A 22,671-nucleotide genomic window follows, 5' to 3' on the forward strand; every position below is an offset into this window, starting at 1 on the left:
GTCTGTACCATATTGTTGGGTGAAACCTTGTGCGACCAACCTGGCTTTGTATTGCACTGTATTGCCGCTTTCGTCCTGCTTCTTCTTGTACGTCCACTTACATCCAACGGTCTTCTTTCCTGGTGACAGGGGTACCAACTCCCACGTTTGGTGTTCCTGCAATGACAGGATTTCTTCCTTTATCGCTTTCTGCCATTCTTCCTTTTCCGGACACTGGATTGCTTCGATGTAGCTCTAGCGTTCGCTCGTGGAATCGCTGGTCAAACCAGTTACTTGCCGGTACCGCTCTGGTAGGACCAAAGACAAATTAAAGACCTCCATGTCCCTTGCAGTTGCCCAAAATTTTATGGCTCATAAGGTAATCTAGAATGCCGTGAAAAGTGTACTGTGATCTGTCAAACTTGGGTACCTTTTACACTACCGAGGGACCAAATGCAGTACTAGAAGTGGTACACAATCTGAGCCCGAGTGGGACGGACCTGGTCCTAGTCATAAAATTTTGGGCAATTGCAAGGGACATGGAGGTCTCTATTTGTCTCTGGTAGGACTCCTTTCGTTGTCCTCATGGATCGTCTAGGTTCAATAGGGTCCTAAAATGTTTAATGAAATCTTGTTTTCATTTGATATTACGAAAGAGCATGTTACTGCAACTACTTTAGCATTTTTTCCCGCTCAAATATCGGATAAATCATATTAAAACTTGAATTTAAAAATTGGATCCATAAATGAACCTTGACACTTGAGATCATGTTTGACGTTCGCTTAGTCGACAAAAATACCACAGGGGTTCAACTTTTTAACACCGGGGTTGTTCTTTTCTGACATTTCGGAAGGGACACGGAAAACAAAATACACCCAAAATTTGAGTTTAAACCAAGGGGTGTGACAAAATTTTAAAAAAACTTAAAAAATGTTTTTTGGGCTTAAACCATTGAAAAACATTAGAAAATTGAGTAAACATATGTTCTTGACCTAAACTTATGCGTTTGGCACTAAAATTGGGACAGGGCTTTAGGACCCTATTGGAGATTCAATTTTTATACTGACCTCGTCATCGCTATCGGTGAATTCTCACGCAACTTTTCAAAACGGCCTAAGTAACAAATGTGAACAAATCGAGATTATAGCTAAGTATGCTATTTCCCTCAAGAAAAGTAAAGAAATTTCTTGACTGAATGGGTCAAAAAATTTCCTACAGGGAGCCTCATTTGAAATGACATTTCTTCTCAACTGCGTACTGCGATCAGAAAAATGTGATTTTCTGGACCATTTCTGGGAAGAAATTTCCCACGCATCGAGATAGGCGATTTCTTTTCTTGTCAGTAGCAAACCAGCCTTATCATTGCAAATCATTTGCGTTGCACCACTTAGCAGCACACTAGAACACTCGTTCTGATATATTAACTTCAAATTAATCTATTAAAAGCTTAACAAAATGACCAATGTTCAAAACTGCATCGTTTTTAATTAATTGTTACATTGGACCTTTGATCAGAGAACCAACCACATGTCCTATGTAACATTTATGAATAAACACGATTCTAATGTTACATTGGACATTCCTGAATAAAGCTTTGGAATGGAGTTTAAAAGGTAGAATGATTTGTAGAAGCATGTCTGAGACACTACTTAGATGTATAGAATGCCATAATAACTGCTTCTCAATCATTTCAGTCGATATTTTCAGAGTCGCCCTGCCTCGCAAAATTGAAAACGCTCAAGTGACAAAAAGGGAATGAGTTACACAAAACTGTATTTTGGTCTTTTTACCAAACCATGTTTTACCGTTTCGCTGGATTGGATCAGCTGCAACTTCTCTTTTCATATTATTAGCGCATTGCATGCATATAGGGGAATGATATTGAGCACAAGATTGAGCATCATGATGTCATTGTATCAATCTGATTCAGATGCATGGTCGATCAAGCATATAAATATGCTTCCCGGCAGCAACACGAGCAACGTACATGCGCGACTTGCTCACACATATTTGCAGAGCGATCAATCACCGAAGAGAGGAGAAGCTGTATGTATTTGTTAGGCGTGGGCTCCTTTCTCAGGTTCCTACAACAAGATGGACGGCGTCGTCATCTTCATCATTCCCCACCGCAATTTCTTGTTTCAACCGACGGCTGGTGCTGATTGCAACACAGCCGTCACCACCACCACGTCATGCAGTGGGAAACTCACACATGATCAGAGGGAGAATCAGTGAGAGAGCAAAATGTCCTACATACAGCTCAACGTTTCCCCTCCTTCTGTTGTTACATAGGACAAATAGACGGAGGGGAAAAAGTGAAAGCGTGGCATTGAATGAATCAAATTGTTGTTGTTCGTGAGACACTTTAACCCGAAGGTCATTCGTCCCTTCTTCAAATGAATCAAAACAAAGCACAGCTGGTGCCTGCGATTATCACACCGCAACAAAATGAGCAGTTCAACTTGAATGTTGAAGCAGTTCAATTTTCTCACTGTGCGACTGAACTCAGCATGGATCAGCACTAGTGATCCTTTATAGAGAGATAAGCGGAAGTAAAATGGAATGATTTGGCAACAGACCAGCAGTGCTGATTTTGTTCGGCGTCGAGAATAATATTGTAACACGGACATGACTTCCTCATTGCTATAAAGTGTATTTTGTTTCGTTATAGATCTTTGAGCTACATATCAAAACTAATAAACAGCCGAACAAATCAAAAACTAAAAATCGCATTGACAAAAATTCAAAAAAGTAAAACATTTCATTTTTTGCTTCATGCAAAATTACTTTTACCGAAATAATTTCAAGCGGATTACATTACTCCTCAAGAAAAGTTCAAAACAAACATAACGCATGTTCGTTTGGCTCACACTTTGACAGCTCTCGCTGCTCGATTGGCTCACACTTTGACAGAAATGTCAGCTTCCGCGAATCTCTCTTATAAAGGATTTCTAATCAGCACTAAACAGCAGCTGAATAATATGCTTGTTCAGTTGTTGATTAGCCTACCATGTGTTGATTACACGATGTCGAATAGAAGCTCAAACATGATGAATATTCAGCTATGAGAGGTTTATATTTTGCACTGGATGATTTATTCATCAAATTCTAGGATGGCGCAGATGGCAAGGTATACTGCTGACCTAGGACAGGACGTGACAGCTCAACTAAGACTGCCCAGTTGTTTTTCGGCCGATATCCTTGACGTTACAAAAGCCAGTGCTACCAGTATTCATTTTAAGCAAATCTTGTGAACAAATTCAAATATCAATGCCCATAATTTGGTTGTTTCTTGCAAGCTTCATTCATATGGTGCAATAGAGGATGCTTTATTTTTAAAAATTCGGGTTTATATTAGAAACCGGCAATACTTGTAGAGAAAATTGACACAATTTCCATTATATTGCTCTCAATTAAGTATATTTAATTGATTTTAGTATTGTAGGAGCACATGCGGAAAAGTTAAAATTTAATATAAATATATTCGAAACAAAAAGACTTCATGAAAATTTTTCAAACTTTTTATGAAACTTTAATTTATGATCTAGCAACACGGCCGGGCTAGCAACAAAGTGCCCTGTTGAAATCCAAATCAACGATGTGAAAGTAGGCCTTTGCCAAAACGACCAATGAGAAGTGGTCTTTTTTGACAGGCAATTGGTTTAATTTTTGTACTGTGACCTGTCACGTCTTGTCTTAGCTGCTGAAGATTGGAAGGTCTCGACCTCGAGTTCGAATCCAGTATCCAGGCGATTTTTAAATATAGTTGTTATATCATGATAATTGTGTACACTACATTTAAAGCGCCTAGAAAAATATTTATTTGTTTTTTATTGGTTTTCAATCATTTTTGGACCAGTCGTATAAAAGCTGAACTAAATGCTTGTAAAACGTTTTTGAAGCTGAAAAATAAAGTTGGAATTCAACGACATGCTTTAAAGTTTCTCCAAATTTGTGTGAACAACGCCTGAACAAAGGTTCCGCATTCCGTTGCCGTTCCGCTATCATTGCGTTTGGAGCTTGAGTCTACAGATTGAATTCGTCATTAATCTTTTATAATGCCAAAATTAAGACATTGGGGCGCAATAAAATTGTGTTATACGTAAAAATAATGCGCTCTTTTGATCAAGCTATGAAAACCTGCAACTTTTTCATCGCTAATCAACCCAATTGGTTTCGTTTTTGTACTTGGACCTGACACGCCTTGTCTTAGCTTGCGATTCTCTGCAGCGTAGTCCTACGTCAAAAATACGCGACTGCATTTTTCCGTGCATCAAACCATCTGACAGCGATCTGCTTTGACAGTTCACATTCTGACTGCGAGATCGACGGGTGTGTGTTTTGCGTTTGCCTCTCGGTTCTTCGCGTGGTTTTTGATCCTTTGGATTCAGTGCGTGATTACACAATCTACCGGGGGCATTTACATGAGATTTATAAACGGCCTGTTTTCCTGTATATATCGCTGCAACTAAATCGCGTTGTTCCGAAACATCATCAGTTAACCCGTGCTGCCACCCTCCCAGAGTATGGAAATGTCGCTCGATAATCTTTCGTCCGCCCAGAAGGATGAGCTGATGACTTCGGTCAAGCAGCAAATCGCCCTGGCCAATGCCCAGGAATTGCTGACGGTGAGTTTCTATTTCGATTCATCATGACAAACATAAGTATAATTTCTCTTATTCTGTAGAAAATGACGGAAAAGTGCTTCAAGAAGTGCGTCGGTAAGCCAGGACAAGAGCTGGACAGTTCCGAACAGGTAAGCTTTTCTTTGGATTCAGCGTTATAGTTCAGATAAAATAACTCTTCCCAACTCGATTCCAGAAATGCATTGCCATGTGTATGGATAGGTTCATGGACTCGTGGAACCTGGTTTCCCGGACATACACGCAACGGATCCAAAAGGAGCAGTACAAAGGATAAAAGGAATGTTTCGAAACTGCCCCGGGGGCAATAATTAGGACAACGTTTTGTTTGTACACCAAAATAAAATAATACATTTAAAAAATACACCTAAAAGAGAGGTACGATTGAAGAGGCTACTCCAATATAAAATGCTGCGGGAATGTGCGTGCAATTAAAACCTGGATCAGGATGATCTTCCAAACCATTTAAATCGTGGTTGCAACGGAATTATCCGTCACCTCTTCCTCATCCGGGGCCGAGGGGCTTTCGGTTACATCTTTACTTACTTGTGATACATCCCCGGAAGTCGATCCCTTCCTGTTCTGCTCAATCAGCTGCAGTAAAATTGCTTCGCTGCTCAAATCGTTATCTTGGTTCCTCAGGAATTCTCTCCTGAGTCTCACCCGGGGACATGGCCTCTGGACGCCCGTTTCGGCCGAGAGCACCTTTTTAGTGTAGGGCAGCTTCAGGCAATCCAGCAGATCGAACACCAATCCCAGGGCCAACGAACGGTCGTCCGGTTCCGAGGTATCTTCTTCTTCTCCGTCGTCGTCATCCAGTTCCGATTTGTCCGTGTTGTAGGTGAGATCCGTGTCGTGGACCACTTCTGACGTTTTGCCATCGTTTTCGATGACGTCGTACAGATAGGCACGAAGCTTGGCCTGAAATAAGAACGATGATGAAACGCTGGTGATAAATTGATTGCTATTGATTAAGATACCTTGATTTCCAGCAGGGATCCATTTTCCTCAAGCTTTTTTAGCACCATGTCACGGAACTCGACGTCTTCGTCCATGTTTCCGATGAAGGTCTAGATTATGGTTTTATTCCGAAAGGTGTTATTGCTTTCGATGAATGATGCGTATTTATTTCACATAAAACACTTGCAAGTCACAAAAAAAACTTAAAAAAAAACTTTTGAAAATAACGCAATGTTTACGAGTAGCCAAACGTTTTCTACTGTTTACCAGAACCGGTTCAAAATTAAGGTATCGGAATTTTACACCGCCGGCTTTAAACCGCTACACGGAACCACAAATCGGCTTACACGCTCATACGGCTCAACCCAAATTTGAGTTAATATTCACTCAGTTTTTATTTTTTTTTTAAACATAATTTACACACTCAATCACGATTTGCTTGTTCTGTATTTTTTTTATACTGGGTACGCATTGTAAATCATACAAAATACCGAACATTCAGCTTTTTGATTGAAAACTTCTGAGGATCAGTAATAATTTTTATTTTTTTACTGAACTACGGTTGCTGTCAGACCCAATTTTGCAACATCACCGAACAGGCCGAAAAGTAAGTAAAACAATTACAGGGCTGTTATAACAGTCGCGAATTTTGCGATTCTCGCAGATTTCGCGATTTGTAACGGATTTGTGCCGCCAGTCGCGAAAATCGATGGTGAATAAAATACTGTCGCGAAAATCACGGATTTACCTTCAATTTATTTATGCTTTTTTTTTTGCACACATGATAGCCACGTTCTTCATTGTGTATACTTAAAGTGCGGAGACTGTATTGCAGTATGACCACCAAATTCCTATTTTAAGTTATCATTTTCTTTGCAATCATTGAAATATTTCATACATAAAATATATAGAAAAATTTGGAACTTCTCTGAAGCTTTTTCTAGTTTATTATAATTTGAAAGACGTAACCCAGATAAAAACGTATCATTCAGTGAATGGAATAAACTATTAACGTACAATGTAACGTATTAGATATACAATAAAGCGTATTGTAATTGAATGTCGAAGCAACATTACACCACAGACAAAATTACACTGTTCGACAAAATAAAATTTTTGGATGGATCAGGGATGTGTCTATATGGGTCTTGAAGTGCAAGAAAAGTGTAGAAAGAGATCGTTTTCAAATGATTTGCAGCACCCTTGGCTTTTTTTTTTGACAAAGTTTGAAAAATTGGCATTTTTAATCACAAAAAGCGTAATAAGCAAAATATCAATATCTTTTCTAATGGATCATTAAAATAACCATTAATCATTAAAATAACCATTAAAATAACCAGCCGGCCGCTATGGAAAGCATAGATAGCGCCACCGTAGCCTTGTGTGTTTGGTAGAACAGCAATGCTGTCACAATGTTAAATCCCATATACAGTGGCGCCTTTGTTTTGATGCGGTGAGCACTTGCAAAAACTACATTCAATGATCCATTCAATTATTCAACCATTGAATTTGTCAAATCAATATTCTTTAGCACTGGATGCCCAAGTAACCACAAGCATTATACTATTGCATTAATTTGGTCAAAAGTCAACATTTTTTGCATTAATAATGTTATCATGCATTTATTCAATAACTGTCAAGCAATGATGCATTTGATTAACATTGTGAATGCTTAGTAGCATTACTTTAATATAGCATTATGCTAAGCGTTTAGAGTGAATATACAGTTATGCCAGGTCCGTCCCACTCGGGTTCAGATTGGGTACCACTTCTAGTACTGCATTTCGTCCCTCGGTAGTAAAAAAGGTACCCAAGTTTGACAGACCGCAGTACACTTTTCACGGCATTCTAGATTACCTTATGAGCCATAAAGTTTTGGGCAACTGCAAGGGACATGGGGGTCTTTAATTTGTCTTTGGTTATGCTGTCATACAAGATTACATAACCTCATTAAACGCTCTCGAATTTGTAATAAATAAGTAAGACGATCGAGCACGTTCGCACTCGCTTATTACGTTTTGTGGGATATGAAAGAATAATGAAATGACTTAAGTCTTTAAATTTCTTCCATCTTGAACCCCCATTTCATGATCTAAGGATATATGTATTCATTCAATATTGTTGTATTTTTTATTTTTTGAGACTCTTTTATTTATAAGGAGCGGTTGGAAATGTCGATCAATTTCTCTCCAATGAAATCTGTTTAATGCGCTAGGGTTTTGTTTTGTGGGTTAAGTTCTGTTATTTCCTCTACGAGAAAGAATGGTGATCAAACTATTTCTATTGATGTTTCATTTGGTGAGGAAAGGAAATCAATCGCCGAAGAGAATTCTTTCTATTCGTAATAACTGGGCGAATAGTATGTTAACACACACAGTGGCTTCGTTTATAAGGAACTTTTATCCTACCTTATTACATCAGCAGCTTTAGCACAGGACACCAACGCGCCAGGCATCCAGCACACCATCATCCTAGTTGTGGGTTCGAATCCTGATTCCAACAAAAAAAATCATTAAGCTGGCAAAAAAAACCATTGAAAGGTAGTCAATGGATTCATTGTTTTGTTTATTTTTAACGCAAACCCTAAACATACATTATTTTAAGCTAATATACATCATGAACCCTAAATATACAAACAAAGGTGCTTTAGAAGGGCTTGTGCATTAAAACTGCTTTACCAAGTATTGCATTAATTTGGTTGTTGTGGGGCCCTTTCCCACTTTAATTATGCTTTATAAAGCTTTTAAAGATTATGTCGCTTTAAAACAAAATCTGATAGCACACTATAGAGCAAACATAAAGTATGCATATGTAGCTTCGTGGTTACTTGGGTGAGTTCAAGGAAACGTGCACCATTTCAGAAGAATATTGGCATCAATTTTATATATGAATTTAGAATGCTAACGATCATTAAACAACCATGTGAGGATGTGCACCATATAAATACTACTTTTTTTTCTATTTCACACATCTGGTTCATTATATAATAATTATTCTAGGTTCAAGAAGCCGCTTGATTATGATTTGATTCTTTGCTCCATTAGATATAGCAATTGGCAATGCATTCCAGTAATATTTGATTTGAACAAGGATTCGACTACGGAAAATTCTCGCGTAACTTTTCAAAACGGCCTATCTAACAATTCACACATTTCGAGTAAATCGAGCTTGAAGGTTGTGAAAATATATTTTGAAACTGTATCAAAATGAAACAATTTTTCCCCACTGTGTTGCTTGTAGAGGGAAGCAGTGTAATAGAGTTCAACGTAAGAAATGAAATTTTGTCAATTTATTTGGAAATTACACTGAAATCTATAAAAACATCAGATAGGACGTTTTGACCAAAAATATGTATATAGGATAAATCACATAGGTCGTTCTGTTTCATCAATTGTTACATTGGACAATCACTTCGGTCATTTTGTTTCAGTTATAGTAACATCGGACATTTTGATTTGAGCACACAGCAAGCATGTTTTATTTCATTTTGTATCCACGTGCGTTGTTGGAACGTTTCGGACGTTTTCGGAGTTTCTGTAGCACGCCGTTTTATAGGTTAAGCGAGCTCCAACTATTTATTAAGAATGGTTATAAGTAAGTAGTTCAAGTAATACATACAATTTAACTTACAATTGGTCTCCTAGTTTTAGTTCAACGTTAAAGCAACAGGATGACGGTTCGAATTCACGATCTATATCTTTCTACAAATTCTGACTCTGCCTTGTTCGTGTGGTACAAATAATGGTTTAGAGAAGAATGGTTAGCGGATATTACGACAGTGCTATCTGTCAAGGTTTGACGGCTTGTCAATTGATAAGTGTTTGTGACGACGAGCAGGGTTGCCTGCGATCGGATTACAGTGGCGTAGGTTTGACCCCAACATCCCCCGACCCGTAATGCAGGTCCAGCACTTCCGGCGGTACTGCGTTACCTTCAACATCACCTCGCTCTGCTGGCTTAATATCCAGGATGGCAACCTTTGTCACAGGACGCCGTAGTACACCGCTAGATGTCTTCACAAGAACCTGTCTGCATCTTCCGTCCCGACCAATGATAACGGAAAGAATTCGCCCACGCAGCCAGCCGTTTCGAACCGATGGATCTACGATGATAGCTAGGTCTCCAACCTTCGGGTCCTTAGTATCTTCGTACCACTTGGTACGGACAGCGATAGTTGGGAGGTATTCCCGCACCCATCGGTGCCAAAATTGATTCACCAGGTTCGTCGTCATTCGCCAGTTGGTCCTAAGGGACTCTGGACGTTCTGGGATGGTCATTGGTGGTTGAGCGACTCCACGCGAGCTCAACAACAAAAAATGATTCGGTGTGAGAGCCGCTTGGGATTCTGTTTCTAGAGGCACAAACGTTAGTGGCCTAGAGTTAACTATGCCTTCTGCCTCTATCATCAACGTCAGAAGTGTCTCATCATCTGGATTTTTGGTGGTCGTTAGGGCTGAAAAAGCGATCTTGATAGATCTGACCAGTCTCTCCCACGATCCACCCATGTGAGGGGCTGACGGTGGGTTAAATACCCACTTGGTTGTAGCGTTGGTGAATACGGCGGACAGATGCTGATTAATCTCTTGGATCTGCTGAATCAATTCGTGACTGGCGCCTAAGAAGTTGGTACCGTTGTCACTCCTGATCTCCAATGGAGCTCCTCGTCGCACGACGAATCGTCGTATTGCCATCTTGCACGCTTCAGTGGATAGCGAATGTACCACCTCTAGATGGACAGCACGGATGGTAAGGCATGTAAACAGTGCCACCCAACGTTTGACCAATGAGCGCCCGACCTTGACCTGGATTGGACCGAAGTAGTCCAGTCCAACAAAGCTGAAAGGTCGAGTGTATGGACTGAGGCGCGCTTCAGGAAGGGGTGCCTCCCGTGGGCTCAATGGTTTGGCCTTGAGAACCTTACACTGCATACAATTTCTTGATAAATTCCGCACCAGCACCCGAAGACATGAAACATGGAAGCGTTGTCGAATTTCATTGACGACTGTCTCATTATTTGCGTGCAGGTAGGAGCGATGGTACCAGTCAACGACCAATTTTGTCACGCGATGTCCTTTTGGGAGAATTATGGAAAACTTAGCATCGTAAGGTATGAAGATTGCTCCAGAAATTCGCGAGTCCATTCGGATCACTCCATATTCGTCTATGAAGGGCGACAGCTTGTAGATAGGGCTGGTTCGTTTCAACCGACACTTATGGCCTTCTTTCATTTTCTGGAGTTGGATAATCTCTTCTTGATACTCGGCTTGTTGCACGAATCGCCATATGGCGTTCTCAGCTTCTTGTACTTCTTCACGGGTAATGTGCGAATATTGTAGCGGCTGCTGCTTCGCTTTTCGTCTGCAGTTGTTGGCAAAACGATAAAGATAGGCAACTGTTCGCCTGAGCCTTTCAAATTTGGAGAAGCGGTCCCAATTGACGATTTCGCTGCTTTCCATTATCTGGTGGACGTTGCATGATCTAATTTCGACATTTGTGCCCTCAGGTTCAGTTTGACGTGGCCAAGACTCCTCAGGCTTCCATAAGAACTCTGGACCCTTAAACCAACGGCTATCGGCTTGCAGATTCGGCCCTCTGGCCCACTTTGTGCCATCGTCTGCGACATTTGCTTTTGATGGAACGTATCTCCACTCTTCAGGATTGGATTTGGAAAGAATTTCTCCTATCCTGCAAGCGACGAATTGTCGGTAGCGCCGGTGATCGGAATGAATCCAGGAGAGCACGGTTTTCGAGTCGGTCCAAAGCATTCGCTTCGATATTGGTAGACTGTGACTGCTACAGAGCGTTTTCATTAGCCTACAGCCTATGACCGCTGCCTGGAGCTCTAGCCTTGGTATTGAGAGTGCTTTTAACGGGGCTACTTTCGCTTTTCCTCCCACAAGTGCGCATTCGAACTTTCCGTTGATGGTGACTCTGAAATAGGCGACGCAGGCATAAGCAGTCTCACTGCCGTCAACGAAGACATGCAACTGTAAATCTTCGATGTCTGATGACGTAACGCCCGGAAAATAGGCACGTGATATTTGGATCTGTTCGAGTTCCTTGAATTTGGTCGTCCATACACGCCATCTTTCTAGGATTTCTTCGTTTATCGTGTCGTCCCAATCAGCTTTACTTCGCCAGATATCCTGGATTATCACACGTCCGTGGATGAGGAAATGTGACAGGAGCCCCAGTGGATCAAACTGGCTCATTACGCATCGTAAGATGCCTCGCTTGGTAGGGATAACTGATTCTACGTCAACTTCGCTGGAGAATACGAACACGTCTTCGGTCGACCTCCACTGCATACCCAGTACTCGCTCAACTTGGGATCCGCTATCATCAACTATCTTTATTGTTTTCGTCTCGGCTTCCCCGACCCGTCGGAGAACCGCTGTCGAGTTTGAGAGCCAGTTGCGGATAGTGAATCCGCCCAGCCGATGCACTAACTTAACTTCTTCTATGACTTGGCACGCTTCTTCCTCGCTGTCGAAGCTCTCCAGGTAATCGTCGACATAATGTCGACGTACAATCGCCTCCGCTGCTCTTGGATAAGCTTCCGCATGCTCAGTGGCGTTTAAGTTTTTAACGAATTGCGCCGAGCATGGGGAGCTGGTGGAGCCGAATGTCGCAACGTCGATTACGAAGATCTTCGGATCTGGACCGGTTTCATTGGGCCAAAGAAACAGTTGGCTGTATCGGTCTTCTTTTCGGATTTTCAGTTGATGGAACATTTCCATAATGTCTCCCACCACCGCGATCTTGCGTTCTCGGAATCCACAGAGAACATTTGGAAGAGGCTGCACTAGATCCGGGCCCTTCAATAGCATGCTGTTCAAGGATACTCCATTCACTGTTGCCTCATGGATGTACCCCTTCTGTTGATACTGCATTATCTGACGCTGAACGCTTTTGAACAAAGTTGGATCCGTGTTAAAGCGCCTTTCCAGACACCGTAGCCGTCTCACTGCCATGGCGTAGTTATCGGGAAACTCCACGATGTCGTGGCGCCACAGCAACCCGGTTTCAAAGCCGCCTTCGATACGTCTAGTGGTTTTCTCGAGTAATGCTCTGGCTCGCTTGTCTTCGTCCGAATCAGGGCTCCGATCCACCGAAACTCCTACATTCTCCACCGTGAAGTACTGCTTCACTAGCTCGTGCAGAGTATTGTCGGAATCGCAACCACAGATGTGCAAATTACAACTCGCGATGTTCGACCCGTTCGGCATTGACCCATAGATTGCCCATCCGAGACGAGTTTTCGCCGCTATCGGTTCTCCTACTCGACCTTCACGTAATTGTTGAGTGGCGGTGAGATGCGTATTCTTGGCTCCAATGAGTATTCCAGGAGCTTTGGACTCAAAATCCGAGACTGGCAGCTTTCGGAGATGCTCGAAACGATCAGCGAGCTCTTTGTAGTGCAGCGTTTGAGCCGGTAGCGCTAAGGACTCCACGGTTCTAACGTCTTTCAAAGGATATCGTTTACCTCCTCCGACGCTCGAAATCTCGACCTCCACCTGGCATGAACCTTCCTCTTCACGGCTGATGTTGCTGGTCCAGGTTAGGCAGAGACGCATTTCGGTTTGTTTGGCTTGCAAAGCATCTGCTATACTCCTTTCCAACAGCGTGACCGAAGAACCTTCATCGATAAAGGCCAGTGTTTCGACGCTCCTTCCTTTACTAAACAGGCGCACCGGCAACATACGGAACAGCGTGGAGCTCTGAGTGTGATGAGCATTCACACCTTCGGTAGGATTTTTGCATGGCGTCATTTCACCTCCTTGTGTTGTCGCCTTGGTTGCAGGCGATGAACTTGCTGTTTCGTTATGCAGAAGTCGATGGTGTCGTGATTGGCACCCTTGTACGTCACAACGCGTGGAGGACCGACATGGTTTTCTTCCGTGTTTCCCGAGACATACCCGACAAAGGTAATGAGTCTGAACAACCTTCCACCGATCGTCAGAATCCATCTTTTTGAAGATTGGACATTCCTTCACCCGATGATCCGGATTTCCACAGACCAAACAGGTAATTGGCGATGCTGCCTTGACGAACTCCGTTTTCGGCTTTTCCGTCACCACTATACTGGACGGCGTAGCGTGAGCATTCACGAATCCTTTCTGCTTCTCCTCCTTCTTCGGTTTTGGCCCTTTCTGATCCAACGTGAGAGTGACTTCAGCCGCTGCAGATACCAGGTTCGTCATGAAACGACTGAATACGCGGAGGTCCGTCACCAGAAACTGTCGCTTGAATGTTACCCAATCGAGTTTCAGGTTCGCTGGAAGCTTATCGACAAGCTCCTGTAGCAAGACAGGGTTGGATAGATGAAGCACTTGGCCAGCCGCCTCCAGATGCTCGCAGAAGTTTTGCACTGCCATTCCGAAGGTCACCACTGTACACAGGTTATCCGCTTTCGGTGCCGGAACATCTCGTACCTTTTGTAGTAGAGCATATATTATTTGCTCCGGGCGACCGTACAATAACTGCAGCGTTTGCATCACTTGTGGCACAGATGAGGGTAGCAGTAAGCGGCTACGTACTGCTTCCAAGGCTCCACCTTTCAAACAACGTTGAAGCCTCCCAAGGTTCTCCACGTTGCTGTAGCCGCATGCTTCTGTGGAGGTGTTGAAAGCACTAAAGAACATGGGCCACTCTTCTGAATTACCACTGAACGATGGCAGTTCCTTCGGCATAACGTGTCGCGCCGCGAGTTGGCGAGGCGTTGGTGACGAATTATCGATTTGTGCATCGGGAATCGTTTGCGCGCTGAATGGCGCTTGTGAGACGTGTGGGTTGGTTTGAGGAAGGCTTGTAGGAAGGGGAGGAGGAGCGTAGGAATAGCGTGTATTTATTGAATCCAAATAAGGATTACCTGACCCTACGCTACTGTGAGCATATTGTGAAAAAGCTACCTGGCCTACTGGTGCGAAATTATTTAAGCTACTGGTTACCTGGTACGGGTGGCTTACGTATCCCGATGGCATCGGATGACCTCCTAGCTGTTCCATCGAGCTGACGTATGGTGGCAAACACTGGGCGGAGCTGGTTGGATTCGCCCCTGGGTTGACCCAATTTACACTGGCCACTGGCGTCGATGATCCCGGACGATTCGCTCCTACTCCAGGTTGGAAGTCTCCCATATAACTGGTTGCTTGTCCCACCGCATACGTACTTGATGGTTGATTTGCAGACAAGGCGATCGTAGAAGTAATTTGCGGAAGAAAGGATGTCGATTCGCTTCCATACAGCGAACAGCCTGGTCGCGATGACGTCGTTACTACTGATGTCGCATTTCCTCCTCCAGTAGCGGTGTGCTGCTGTCTCATCCTGGGATTCAATGAAGTCGTCACCGTACTTGTCGACACGGATGTTTGTTGGTACTGGCTGACAGCGACCTGATTCATACGGCTTATCCAGTTTCCGAGACCGCTGCTTCCTACCGTGCTACTGGTTGATTCACATTTCGCGTTGAGAATATCGTACTTTGCTTGCCATGCCTCTTTCTCCAGCTGAAGTTTACGTTGTTCTAACTGAGTTGAGTGCTGCAGTTCGATCTCCCTCAACAGGACGGCCTTGCGCTCCTCTAACAGTTTAAGGTTAAGCTGTGCGAGATCACTAATGGATTCTGCTCCTCCTGTAGAGCCTCTTGTCTTCTGCTGTCCGTCGGTAGCTTGAACATTGGAATCTCCGCCGGTGCTATTGGAAGATGATTTCGCAATACAACCGGCACACCTCCAGTTTTCTTCCTTTTTTCCATCGTCAAAGCCGACGCATCCATAATGCGACCACTTAGTACATCCCTCACATTGCACCATATCATCGATGTTATTTGCGAGCTCGCACATCTGGCAATCAAATAGATCGGTCTCCGGCATCCTGGTGCAAGCGTTCCTGCGTGTTTCACCACAATTTTGGAGATTTGTGTTGGAACGTTTCGGACGTTTTCGGAGTTTCTGTAGCACGCCGTTTTATAGGTTAAGCGAGCTCCAACTATTTATTAAGAATGGTTATAAGTAAGTAGTTCAAGTAATACATACAATTTAACTTACAATTGGTCTCCTAGTTTTAGTTCAACGTTAAAGCAACAGGATGACGGTTCGAATTCACGATCTATATCTTTCTACAAATTCTGACTCTGCCTTGTTCGTGTGGTACAAATAATGGTTTAGAGAAGAATGGTTAGCGGATATTACGACAGTGCTATCTGTCAAGGTTTGACGGCTTGTCAATTGATAAGTGTTTGTGACGACGAGCAGGGTTGCCTGCGATCGGATTACAGTGGCGTAGGTTTGACCCCAACATGCGTTGAACTGCTTCAACATTCAAGTTGAACTGCTCATTTTGTTGCGGTGTGATAATCGCAGGCACCAGCTGTGCTTTGTTTTGATTCATTCAATGCCACGACGTCACTTTTTCCCCTCCGTCTGTGTGTCCTATGTAACAACAGAAGGAGGGAAAACGTTGAGCTGTACATGGGACTTTTTGCTTTCTCGCTGATTCTCTCTCAATCTTCTCCCCGTTTCCAAGCTGGTTTCGCCTACACTTGTTCGTGTGTGAGTTACCCACTGCACGATGGGTGGTGACGACTGTGTTGCATTCGGCACCAGCCGTCGGCGCAAACAAGAAATAGCGGTGGGAAATGATGACGATGACGGCGCCGTCGATTGTGTTGTAGGAAACCAATGCCAAACAAATACATACACCTTCTCCGCTCTTCGGTGAATTATTTCTCTGCAAATACCTATATGTGCGCAAGTCGCGCATGCACGTTGAACGTTTTGCTGCCGTGCCAAAATACAGTTTTGTGTACCTCGTTCTCTTTTTGTTATTAATATTAATATTATTATTAATATTTGAGCGTATTCAATATTGCGAGGCAGAGCGACTCTGAAAATATCGACATTTTGTTGCGGTGTGCTAATTGGAGACACCAGCTATGCTTTGTTTTGATTCATTCAATCCCACGACGGCATTTCTTCCCCTCCGTCTATGTGTCCTATGCAACAACAGAAGGAAGGGAAACGTTGAGCTGTATGTAGGACATTTTGCTCTCTCACTGATTCTCCCTCAATTTTTCCCCCGTTTTTATGACGGTTTCGCCCACATGATCATGTGTGAGTTTCCCACTGCATGACGTGGTGGTGGTGACGGCTGTGTTGCAATCAGCACCAGCCGTCGGTTGAAACAAGAAATTGCGGTGGGGAATGAGCCTCTGTACGTGCCATAAATTCTTTTGTTCTCATGACTTTTACTGTGCGCCGTGTGTTGGTGCTGTCTCGCTCTCTCTCACGGGCAACTTGAAAACAGGGCGCACAGTAAAAGTCAAACGTTTTATAGCATGCATAGGCTTATGATGACGATGACGACGCCGTCCATCTTGTTGTAGGAACTTGAGGAAGGAGCCCACGCCTAACAACATATAGCTACTCCTCTCTTCGATGATTGATCGCTCTGAAAATATGTGTGAGCAAGTCGCGCATGTACGTTGCTCGTGTTGCTGCCGGGAAGCATATTTATACGCTTGATCGATCATGCATCTGAATCAGATTGATACAATGACATCATGATGCTCAATCTTGTGCTCAATATCATTCCCCTATATGCATGCAATGCCCTAATAATATGAAAAGAGAAGTTGCAGCTGATCCAATCCATCGAAACGGTAAAACATGGTTTGGCAAAAAGACCAAAATACCGTTTTGTGTAACTCATTCTCTTTTTGTCACTTGAGCGTTTTCAATTTTGCGAGGCAGTGCGACTCTGAAAATATCGACTGAAATGATTGAGAAGCAGTTATTATGGCATTCTATACATCTAAGTAGTGTCTCAGACAGGCTTCTACAAATCATTCTACCTTTTAAACTCCATTTCAAAGCATTATTCAGGAATGTCCAATGTAACATTAGAATCGTGTTTATTCATAAATGTTACATAGGACATGTGGTTGGTTCTCTGATCAAAGGTCCAATGTAACAATTGATTAAAAGCGATGCAGTTTTGAACATTGGTCATTTTGTTAAGCTTTTAATAGATTAATTTATTGTTAATATATCAGAACGAGTGTTCTAGTGTGCTGCTAAGTGGTGCAACGCAAATAATTTGCAATGATAATCTCGATTTGTTTACATTTGTTACTTAGGACGTTTTGAAAAGTTACGCGAGAATTGATGTGTCTGTTATGTTTATATGGGCTGATTGCTCTAATAAACTCTCAGCAGTAATACAAAATTAGGCTGGACACTGACATGTAAGTGGTCTTAATATATATTAATATTAATATCCTTGAGGTGATGTTTATCTTTAATTGAATCATCGCAGGGCTGGTAGCGGGTCTGGTTTTCATATTTTAATTGGAGTCTTTGAAAAGTGCAAAATTAAGAGGTTAATTACGTGACTATTCATCTGATTCTTCAAGAATTTCTTCCCAAATTCCTCGAGAAAAAGCCTCAGGAATTATACTAGTGCTTGCCTCAGACATTATATGACTTAACAGTATAGGATAGGGTAAAAATACAATAAAGCACCGTAATCCAATAATTATGCATACGTTTTTTATTTCCCTTAGAAACATATGGTATGTATGTATGTATCAAATGTATCTACACTGTTTGGTTTACATTGATATTGCCGGAAAATGGACAGTATATCTACCTTTTGGAAAACTGTTGATGAGAAATTTTGTTCGAGAAAATCAACGTTTTCAAATGGTTACACTGAAGCAATTTTCCGTATTCCTTTTATATGGAAACTACATAGATTTTTGCAATTTGATTTTACCAATAAAAATTATGTGTGAGAGCGACATAAAAATTATTGCACCTCCACCAAGTAATATTTATGTTGGAGATTAGATGGAACCAATTTGATTCAGTAAATAACACGTATATGTGGGATTTATAATGCTTAAGTTCGGGTTGTTCATGAAAGGTATTAGCTAAATCCTATTAATTTTTATATTTTGAATAACTTGAGCTTGTTTTTTAGTTTTTATATATTGTTTATATTCAATATTATTACATTTCCTAACAGGTCATATTGTGAACTTTGGTTTTGCGGTGGTATTCAAACCTCAGATCAGCACAGTTGGTCACAGCGTTGGCTTCAGCGATGCAAGTCGTGGATCCTCCAGGTCTTGCCAATAGCTCATAAATTCAAGTATTTTACGCCTCGCAAGCACTTCCTAAATGGATGGCATCGGGTTATGAAGAAGGACCCGAGAGATTCACCTCCGGAACGAGGAGCCCTTCTTTTTGCTCGGCGAATTAACGTCGTTCGGGAGAATCATTCTGCTGCTCGGACAGCTGGCGCTCCGGAAGCGGCAAATATGCTGGGTAGAATAAACCTAAACCAATAAAAGTTCCGTGATAAAAAGACGAATTTAATATAATAAATCAGTTACAAATAATTAACAACTCACCTCCAGAACGCACTTAAGTTTAGTTTCGCAGTTATCACCATCTTGACCGTTACACTTCTTTCACAAGATTCAGCAAACGTGAAAAATATGTTTGGGCAAACATAACGTTTTACTATTAATCGTTTAATATAATTCTTATGTAGTGCGGTATATTTCTTTCATCGGGTTCCTTGTACAGACTAACAGGCCAATAATGATGTTTATGTTTGAACTCATGAAAACAATACATGACAATCCTTATAATTTTTATGATTTCAAGGTACATAAGTTCTACGTTTGCAATTTTTTTAGTGTTCATAACTTAACCGCCTATTCCCCACATTGTGATTTTCCTATTTACCTTTTGTCGAATTGTTAAGAACGTTTCGGGTATAGTGGATATATTGTTATTTTTCAATGTAACCAAAACCATTCAGATATTGTTGCAAATGGTTGTGGACCCTTCAAGAAACTGTACTGATATAGTTCTTGTTTATGCGGGTATGCATTATTGGAAATACCGAGCTTTTAATCATAAGAAATATAATTATCGGATATGCACCAGATGAAATAAATAATGATTATACTACACGCTAAGAAAATAGAATACTAGTTGGCTTAAATATCATACTAAAATCATATTCGATCTATTCACTCATTGTGATGCATATCGGCGTAATAAACTTTGCTAGTATAAACGGGTTTTATTTCGGTCAATGTATTTTTGGATATTAAGCAACCAATGTATAAAGTTCTATTATCCTATAAACTGTTTATAAATAGCCATTCTAGTTCGATCGATGTAAACAAAAATAATCGGAAGCTGTTTCTTATATTATTATCAACACATTTATTAGTTTTATAAGGAACTGGTCTATATTGCTACTATTTACAGCTGGTTTTTCAAATTTATTTTGCTTCCCGACATTGACTGATCCGGTCTCCTGCGCAATGCCACTTCGATCTCAAAAAATCCATTATGCTCGGTAAATTCAGTTCCAGAATAGTGTCCCGAATTTTTTTCCGATATCTTCACGATTATCGCGATGGATTTCTTCCGCACAAAATCAACTGAAAAGGTTTCATATCACGTTTACTGAATGGTTTAAATGTTATAGCCAGCCAACTTACCTTCCAACAGCTTTTCCGGCTGTAATTTGTACAGTTTTACGACTCACTGGAACTTCGGAAGATTTCCTTTATTTGTTATTTTGTTATTTTGTCTCTAAGAGTTTTCACATGCTGCTGAACAGGATGAAACCATACTCGGGGTTTTTAGGCACCTTTTCGTGAATATTATGATTTTTTTTAATGAACGCGACGCGACTTGCTTGAATAGCATGAATTAAGTAACCGAACAGAACGAGATTGACTTTGCAAAAGTCCAAAGAGTAGCATGGGTGACTACATATGCATGGTAAAATATATAAAAGAAAAATGCATGACAAAGATATAAAATAAAATAATCCAGAGAATATTTTTTAAGTATCGCAACGATTAAATGAGGAAAATGTTTGAAAAATAATAATATGCATGCTAACTAGTATAATCGCTTTTCTCCGTGTAGCAAAGTATAAAAGGCATAAATGCATAACAAGGGGTGAATAGATCGAATATGGTTTTAGTTAGAAATCCTTTATAAGAGAGATTCGCGGAAGCTGACATTTCTGTCAAAGTGTGAGCCAATCGAGCAGCGAGAGCTGTTAAAGTGTGAGCCAAACGAACATGCGTTATTTTTGTTTTGAACTTTTCTTGAGGAGTAATGTTATCCGCTTGAAATTATTTTGGTAAAAGCAATTTTGCATGAAGCAAAAAAATGAAATGTTTTTCTTTTTTGAATTTTTGTCAATGCGATTTTTAGTTTTTGATTTTTTCGGCTGTTTATTAGTTTTGATATGTAGCTCAAAGATCTATAGCGAAACAAAATACACAATGAGGAAGTCATGTCCGTGTTACAGTATTATTCTCGACGCCGAGCAAAATCAGCACTGCTGGTCTGTTGCCAAATCATTCCATTTTACTTCCGCTTATCTCTCTATAAAGGATCCCGCATAGCAAAATACAGTTTGCCTTACTTTAAGAACAATAAACATCTTGTAACGGTTACTGTTAATGTATCAGAAATAGTTGCTTTTATGTATGACCATATGGACTTCAAAGCTGTTCACCATTTCAAACAGTAAGATCAACCCTTACCTATCAGTAACAATATATGATACTGCTCTGATATTGTTAAATTATATGGAAATGGATTCAAGCAAGATATGGTGGAAATATACCGCCACCATTCGGCAAATTGTTTTTGTTTAAATTTGTACAACACACTCACACATTTGCATTTGACAATATTGAACTACATTTTAACAGTTCGACAAATAGTTACATTTTGTTGGTATTTGTAGGCGACATTTAATCTAGCGTTGAGTGTAGAAAAAATCGCCGTCGGATTGCCGTCGGAGGAAAACTGTCAAGCTGTATTGTTTACTTCTTATTCCACTGTTAAAACTGTTCAAAGCTTGCAATTAATTTATAAAAGTCGAGTTAGAGTGAAATTAAGTTTACAGAACAGCAATGCACATAAAAAAGGACAACTTCGATGGACCCAGTAAGTACAAAGATATTTCGCCAATCTGTTGGATGTTTGGTTTAAACCCAATCCCCGTAGGAACTGCGCACCAAAATCGATACCGCTTGCCGGATGGAGGAGGAATTCATCAATCTGTACAACGAAAAAGTAGCCAAGAAGCGGCATCAGATGACCCGGCTCTACATGGACAACGGTTTGTTGATGTGATCAGCAACATCCAGAAGTACTTCCAGGAACTGCCCCGCTTTGAACACATTATGAACACCTTGGTCACTCAGCCGATCATTGGCGACGCTGTGTCCTCGCAGCTGACGTTCATCATCAAGCTTTCGGGAACGGTCATCTACCAGGACAATTCTACCAAACCCTTCCAGAAGACATTCACGGTTACAGCCCAGGGCGACAAGTGGAAGATTGCGAGTAATTGCAGCGCTGCTTCCGGTTGTTGGATGCTATCTATTTAGGGAATCGATCAATACATGGATGCATTTGGAAAGCGATATTCCGCGAGTTTCAGAAAGAATGAAAGAATATCCTTGAGGTGATATTTAACTTTAATTGAATCATCACAGGGCTGGTAGCAGGTCTGGTTTTCTATTTTAATTCGAGTCTTTAAAAAGTGCAAAATTAAGAGTTAAATTACGTGACTATTCCTGATTCTTCAAGAATTTCTTCTCAAATTCCTCGAGAAAAAGCCTCAGGAATTTTCCTAGTGCTTGCATTATATTACATAACAGAATAGGATAGGGTAAAAATACAATAAAGCACCGTAATCCAATAATTATGCATACGTTTTTTATTTCCCTTAGAAACATATGGTTCAAATGTATCCACACTGTTTGGCGTACATTGATTTTGCCGAAAAATGGACAGTATATCTACCTTTTGGAAAACTGTTGATGAGAAATTTTGTTCGAGAAAATCGACGTTTTCAAATGGTTACATAACTTAACCGCCTATTCCCCACATTGTGATTTTCCTGTTTACCGTTTGTCGAATTGTTAAAAACGTTTCAGGTAAGGTGGATATATTGTTATTTTTCATTGTAACCAAAATCATTCAGATATTGTTGCAAATGGTTGTGGACCTTTCGGGAAACTGTACT

At 41.2% G+C, this 22,671-nt stretch overlaps 3 protein-coding genes across 3 annotated transcripts; 2 read left to right on the plus strand and 1 right to left on the minus strand.

Annotated features, from left to right (window-relative positions):
- Window positions 1–4,276: 4,276 nt before the first annotated feature.
- LOC5570147 (mitochondrial import inner membrane translocase subunit Tim13) lies at window positions 4,277–5,040 on the plus strand. The gene is made up of 3 exons (XM_001658898.2): window positions 4,277–4,608; window positions 4,668–4,736; window positions 4,802–5,040. The coding sequence occupies exons 1-3, from the start codon at window positions 4,507–4,509 to the stop codon at window positions 4,898–4,900; spliced, it is 270 nt and encodes an 89-aa protein (XP_001658948.1). The 5' UTR covers window positions 4,277–4,506; the 3' UTR covers window positions 4,901–5,040.
- Window positions 4,946–5,863, minus strand: LOC110678440 (FGFR1 oncogene partner-like). The gene is made up of 2 exons (XM_021851330.1): window positions 5,604–5,863; window positions 4,946–5,544 (listed from the first exon to the last, which is right to left on the minus strand). The coding sequence occupies exons 1-2, from the start codon at window positions 5,676–5,678 to the stop codon at window positions 5,089–5,091; spliced, it is 531 nt and encodes a 176-aa protein (XP_021707022.1). The 5' UTR covers window positions 5,679–5,863; the 3' UTR covers window positions 4,946–5,088.
- A 15,553-nt stretch (window positions 5,864–21,416) lies between these two features.
- On the plus strand, window positions 21,417–22,071 carry LOC5570145 (NTF2-related export protein). The gene is made up of 2 exons (XM_021851960.1): window positions 21,417–21,584; window positions 21,645–22,071. Exons 1-2 carry the CDS (start codon window positions 21,551–21,553, stop codon window positions 22,028–22,030), a joined length of 420 nt encoding a protein of 139 aa, XP_021707652.1. The 5' UTR covers window positions 21,417–21,550; the 3' UTR covers window positions 22,031–22,071.
- The last annotated feature ends 600 nt before the right edge of the window (window positions 22,072–22,671 follow it).

Source organism: Aedes aegypti, chromosome 3, assembly GCF_002204515.2.
Source record: "Aedes aegypti strain LVP_AGWG chromosome 3, AaegL5.0 Primary Assembly, whole genome shotgun sequence".
Lineage (NCBI taxonomy): Eukaryota > Metazoa > Arthropoda > Insecta > Diptera > Culicidae > Aedes > Aedes aegypti.

Excerpts from the sequence above, each read along its gene's own strand:
- LOC5570147 (XM_001658898.2), top strand. The coding sequence starts at position 4,507 with ATGGAAATGTCGCTCGATAATCTTTCGTCCGCCCAGAAGGATGAGCTG. Across the intron at positions 4,609-4,667 it reads ATGCCCAGGAATTGCTGACG|AAAATGACGGAAAAGTGCTT; the intron begins GTGAGTTTCTAT and ends CTTATTCTGTAG. Across the intron at positions 4,737-4,801 it reads AGCTGGACAGTTCCGAACAG|AAATGCATTGCCATGTGTAT; the intron begins GTAAGCTTTTCT and ends ACTCGATTCCAG.
- LOC110678440 (XM_021851330.1), bottom strand. The coding sequence starts at position 5,678 with ATGGACGAAGACGTCGAGTTCCGTGACATGGTGCTAAAAAAGCTTGAG. Across the intron at positions 5,545-5,603 it reads GATCCCTGCTGGAAATCAAG|GCCAAGCTTCGTGCCTATCT; the intron begins GTATCTTAATCA and ends TTCTTATTTCAG.
- LOC5570145 (XM_021851960.1), top strand. The coding sequence starts at position 21,551 with ATGCACATAAAAAAGGACAACTTCGATGGACCCA. Across the intron at positions 21,585-21,644 it reads GGACAACTTCGATGGACCCA|GAACTGCGCACCAAAATCGA; the intron begins GTAAGTACAAAG and ends CAATCCCCGTAG.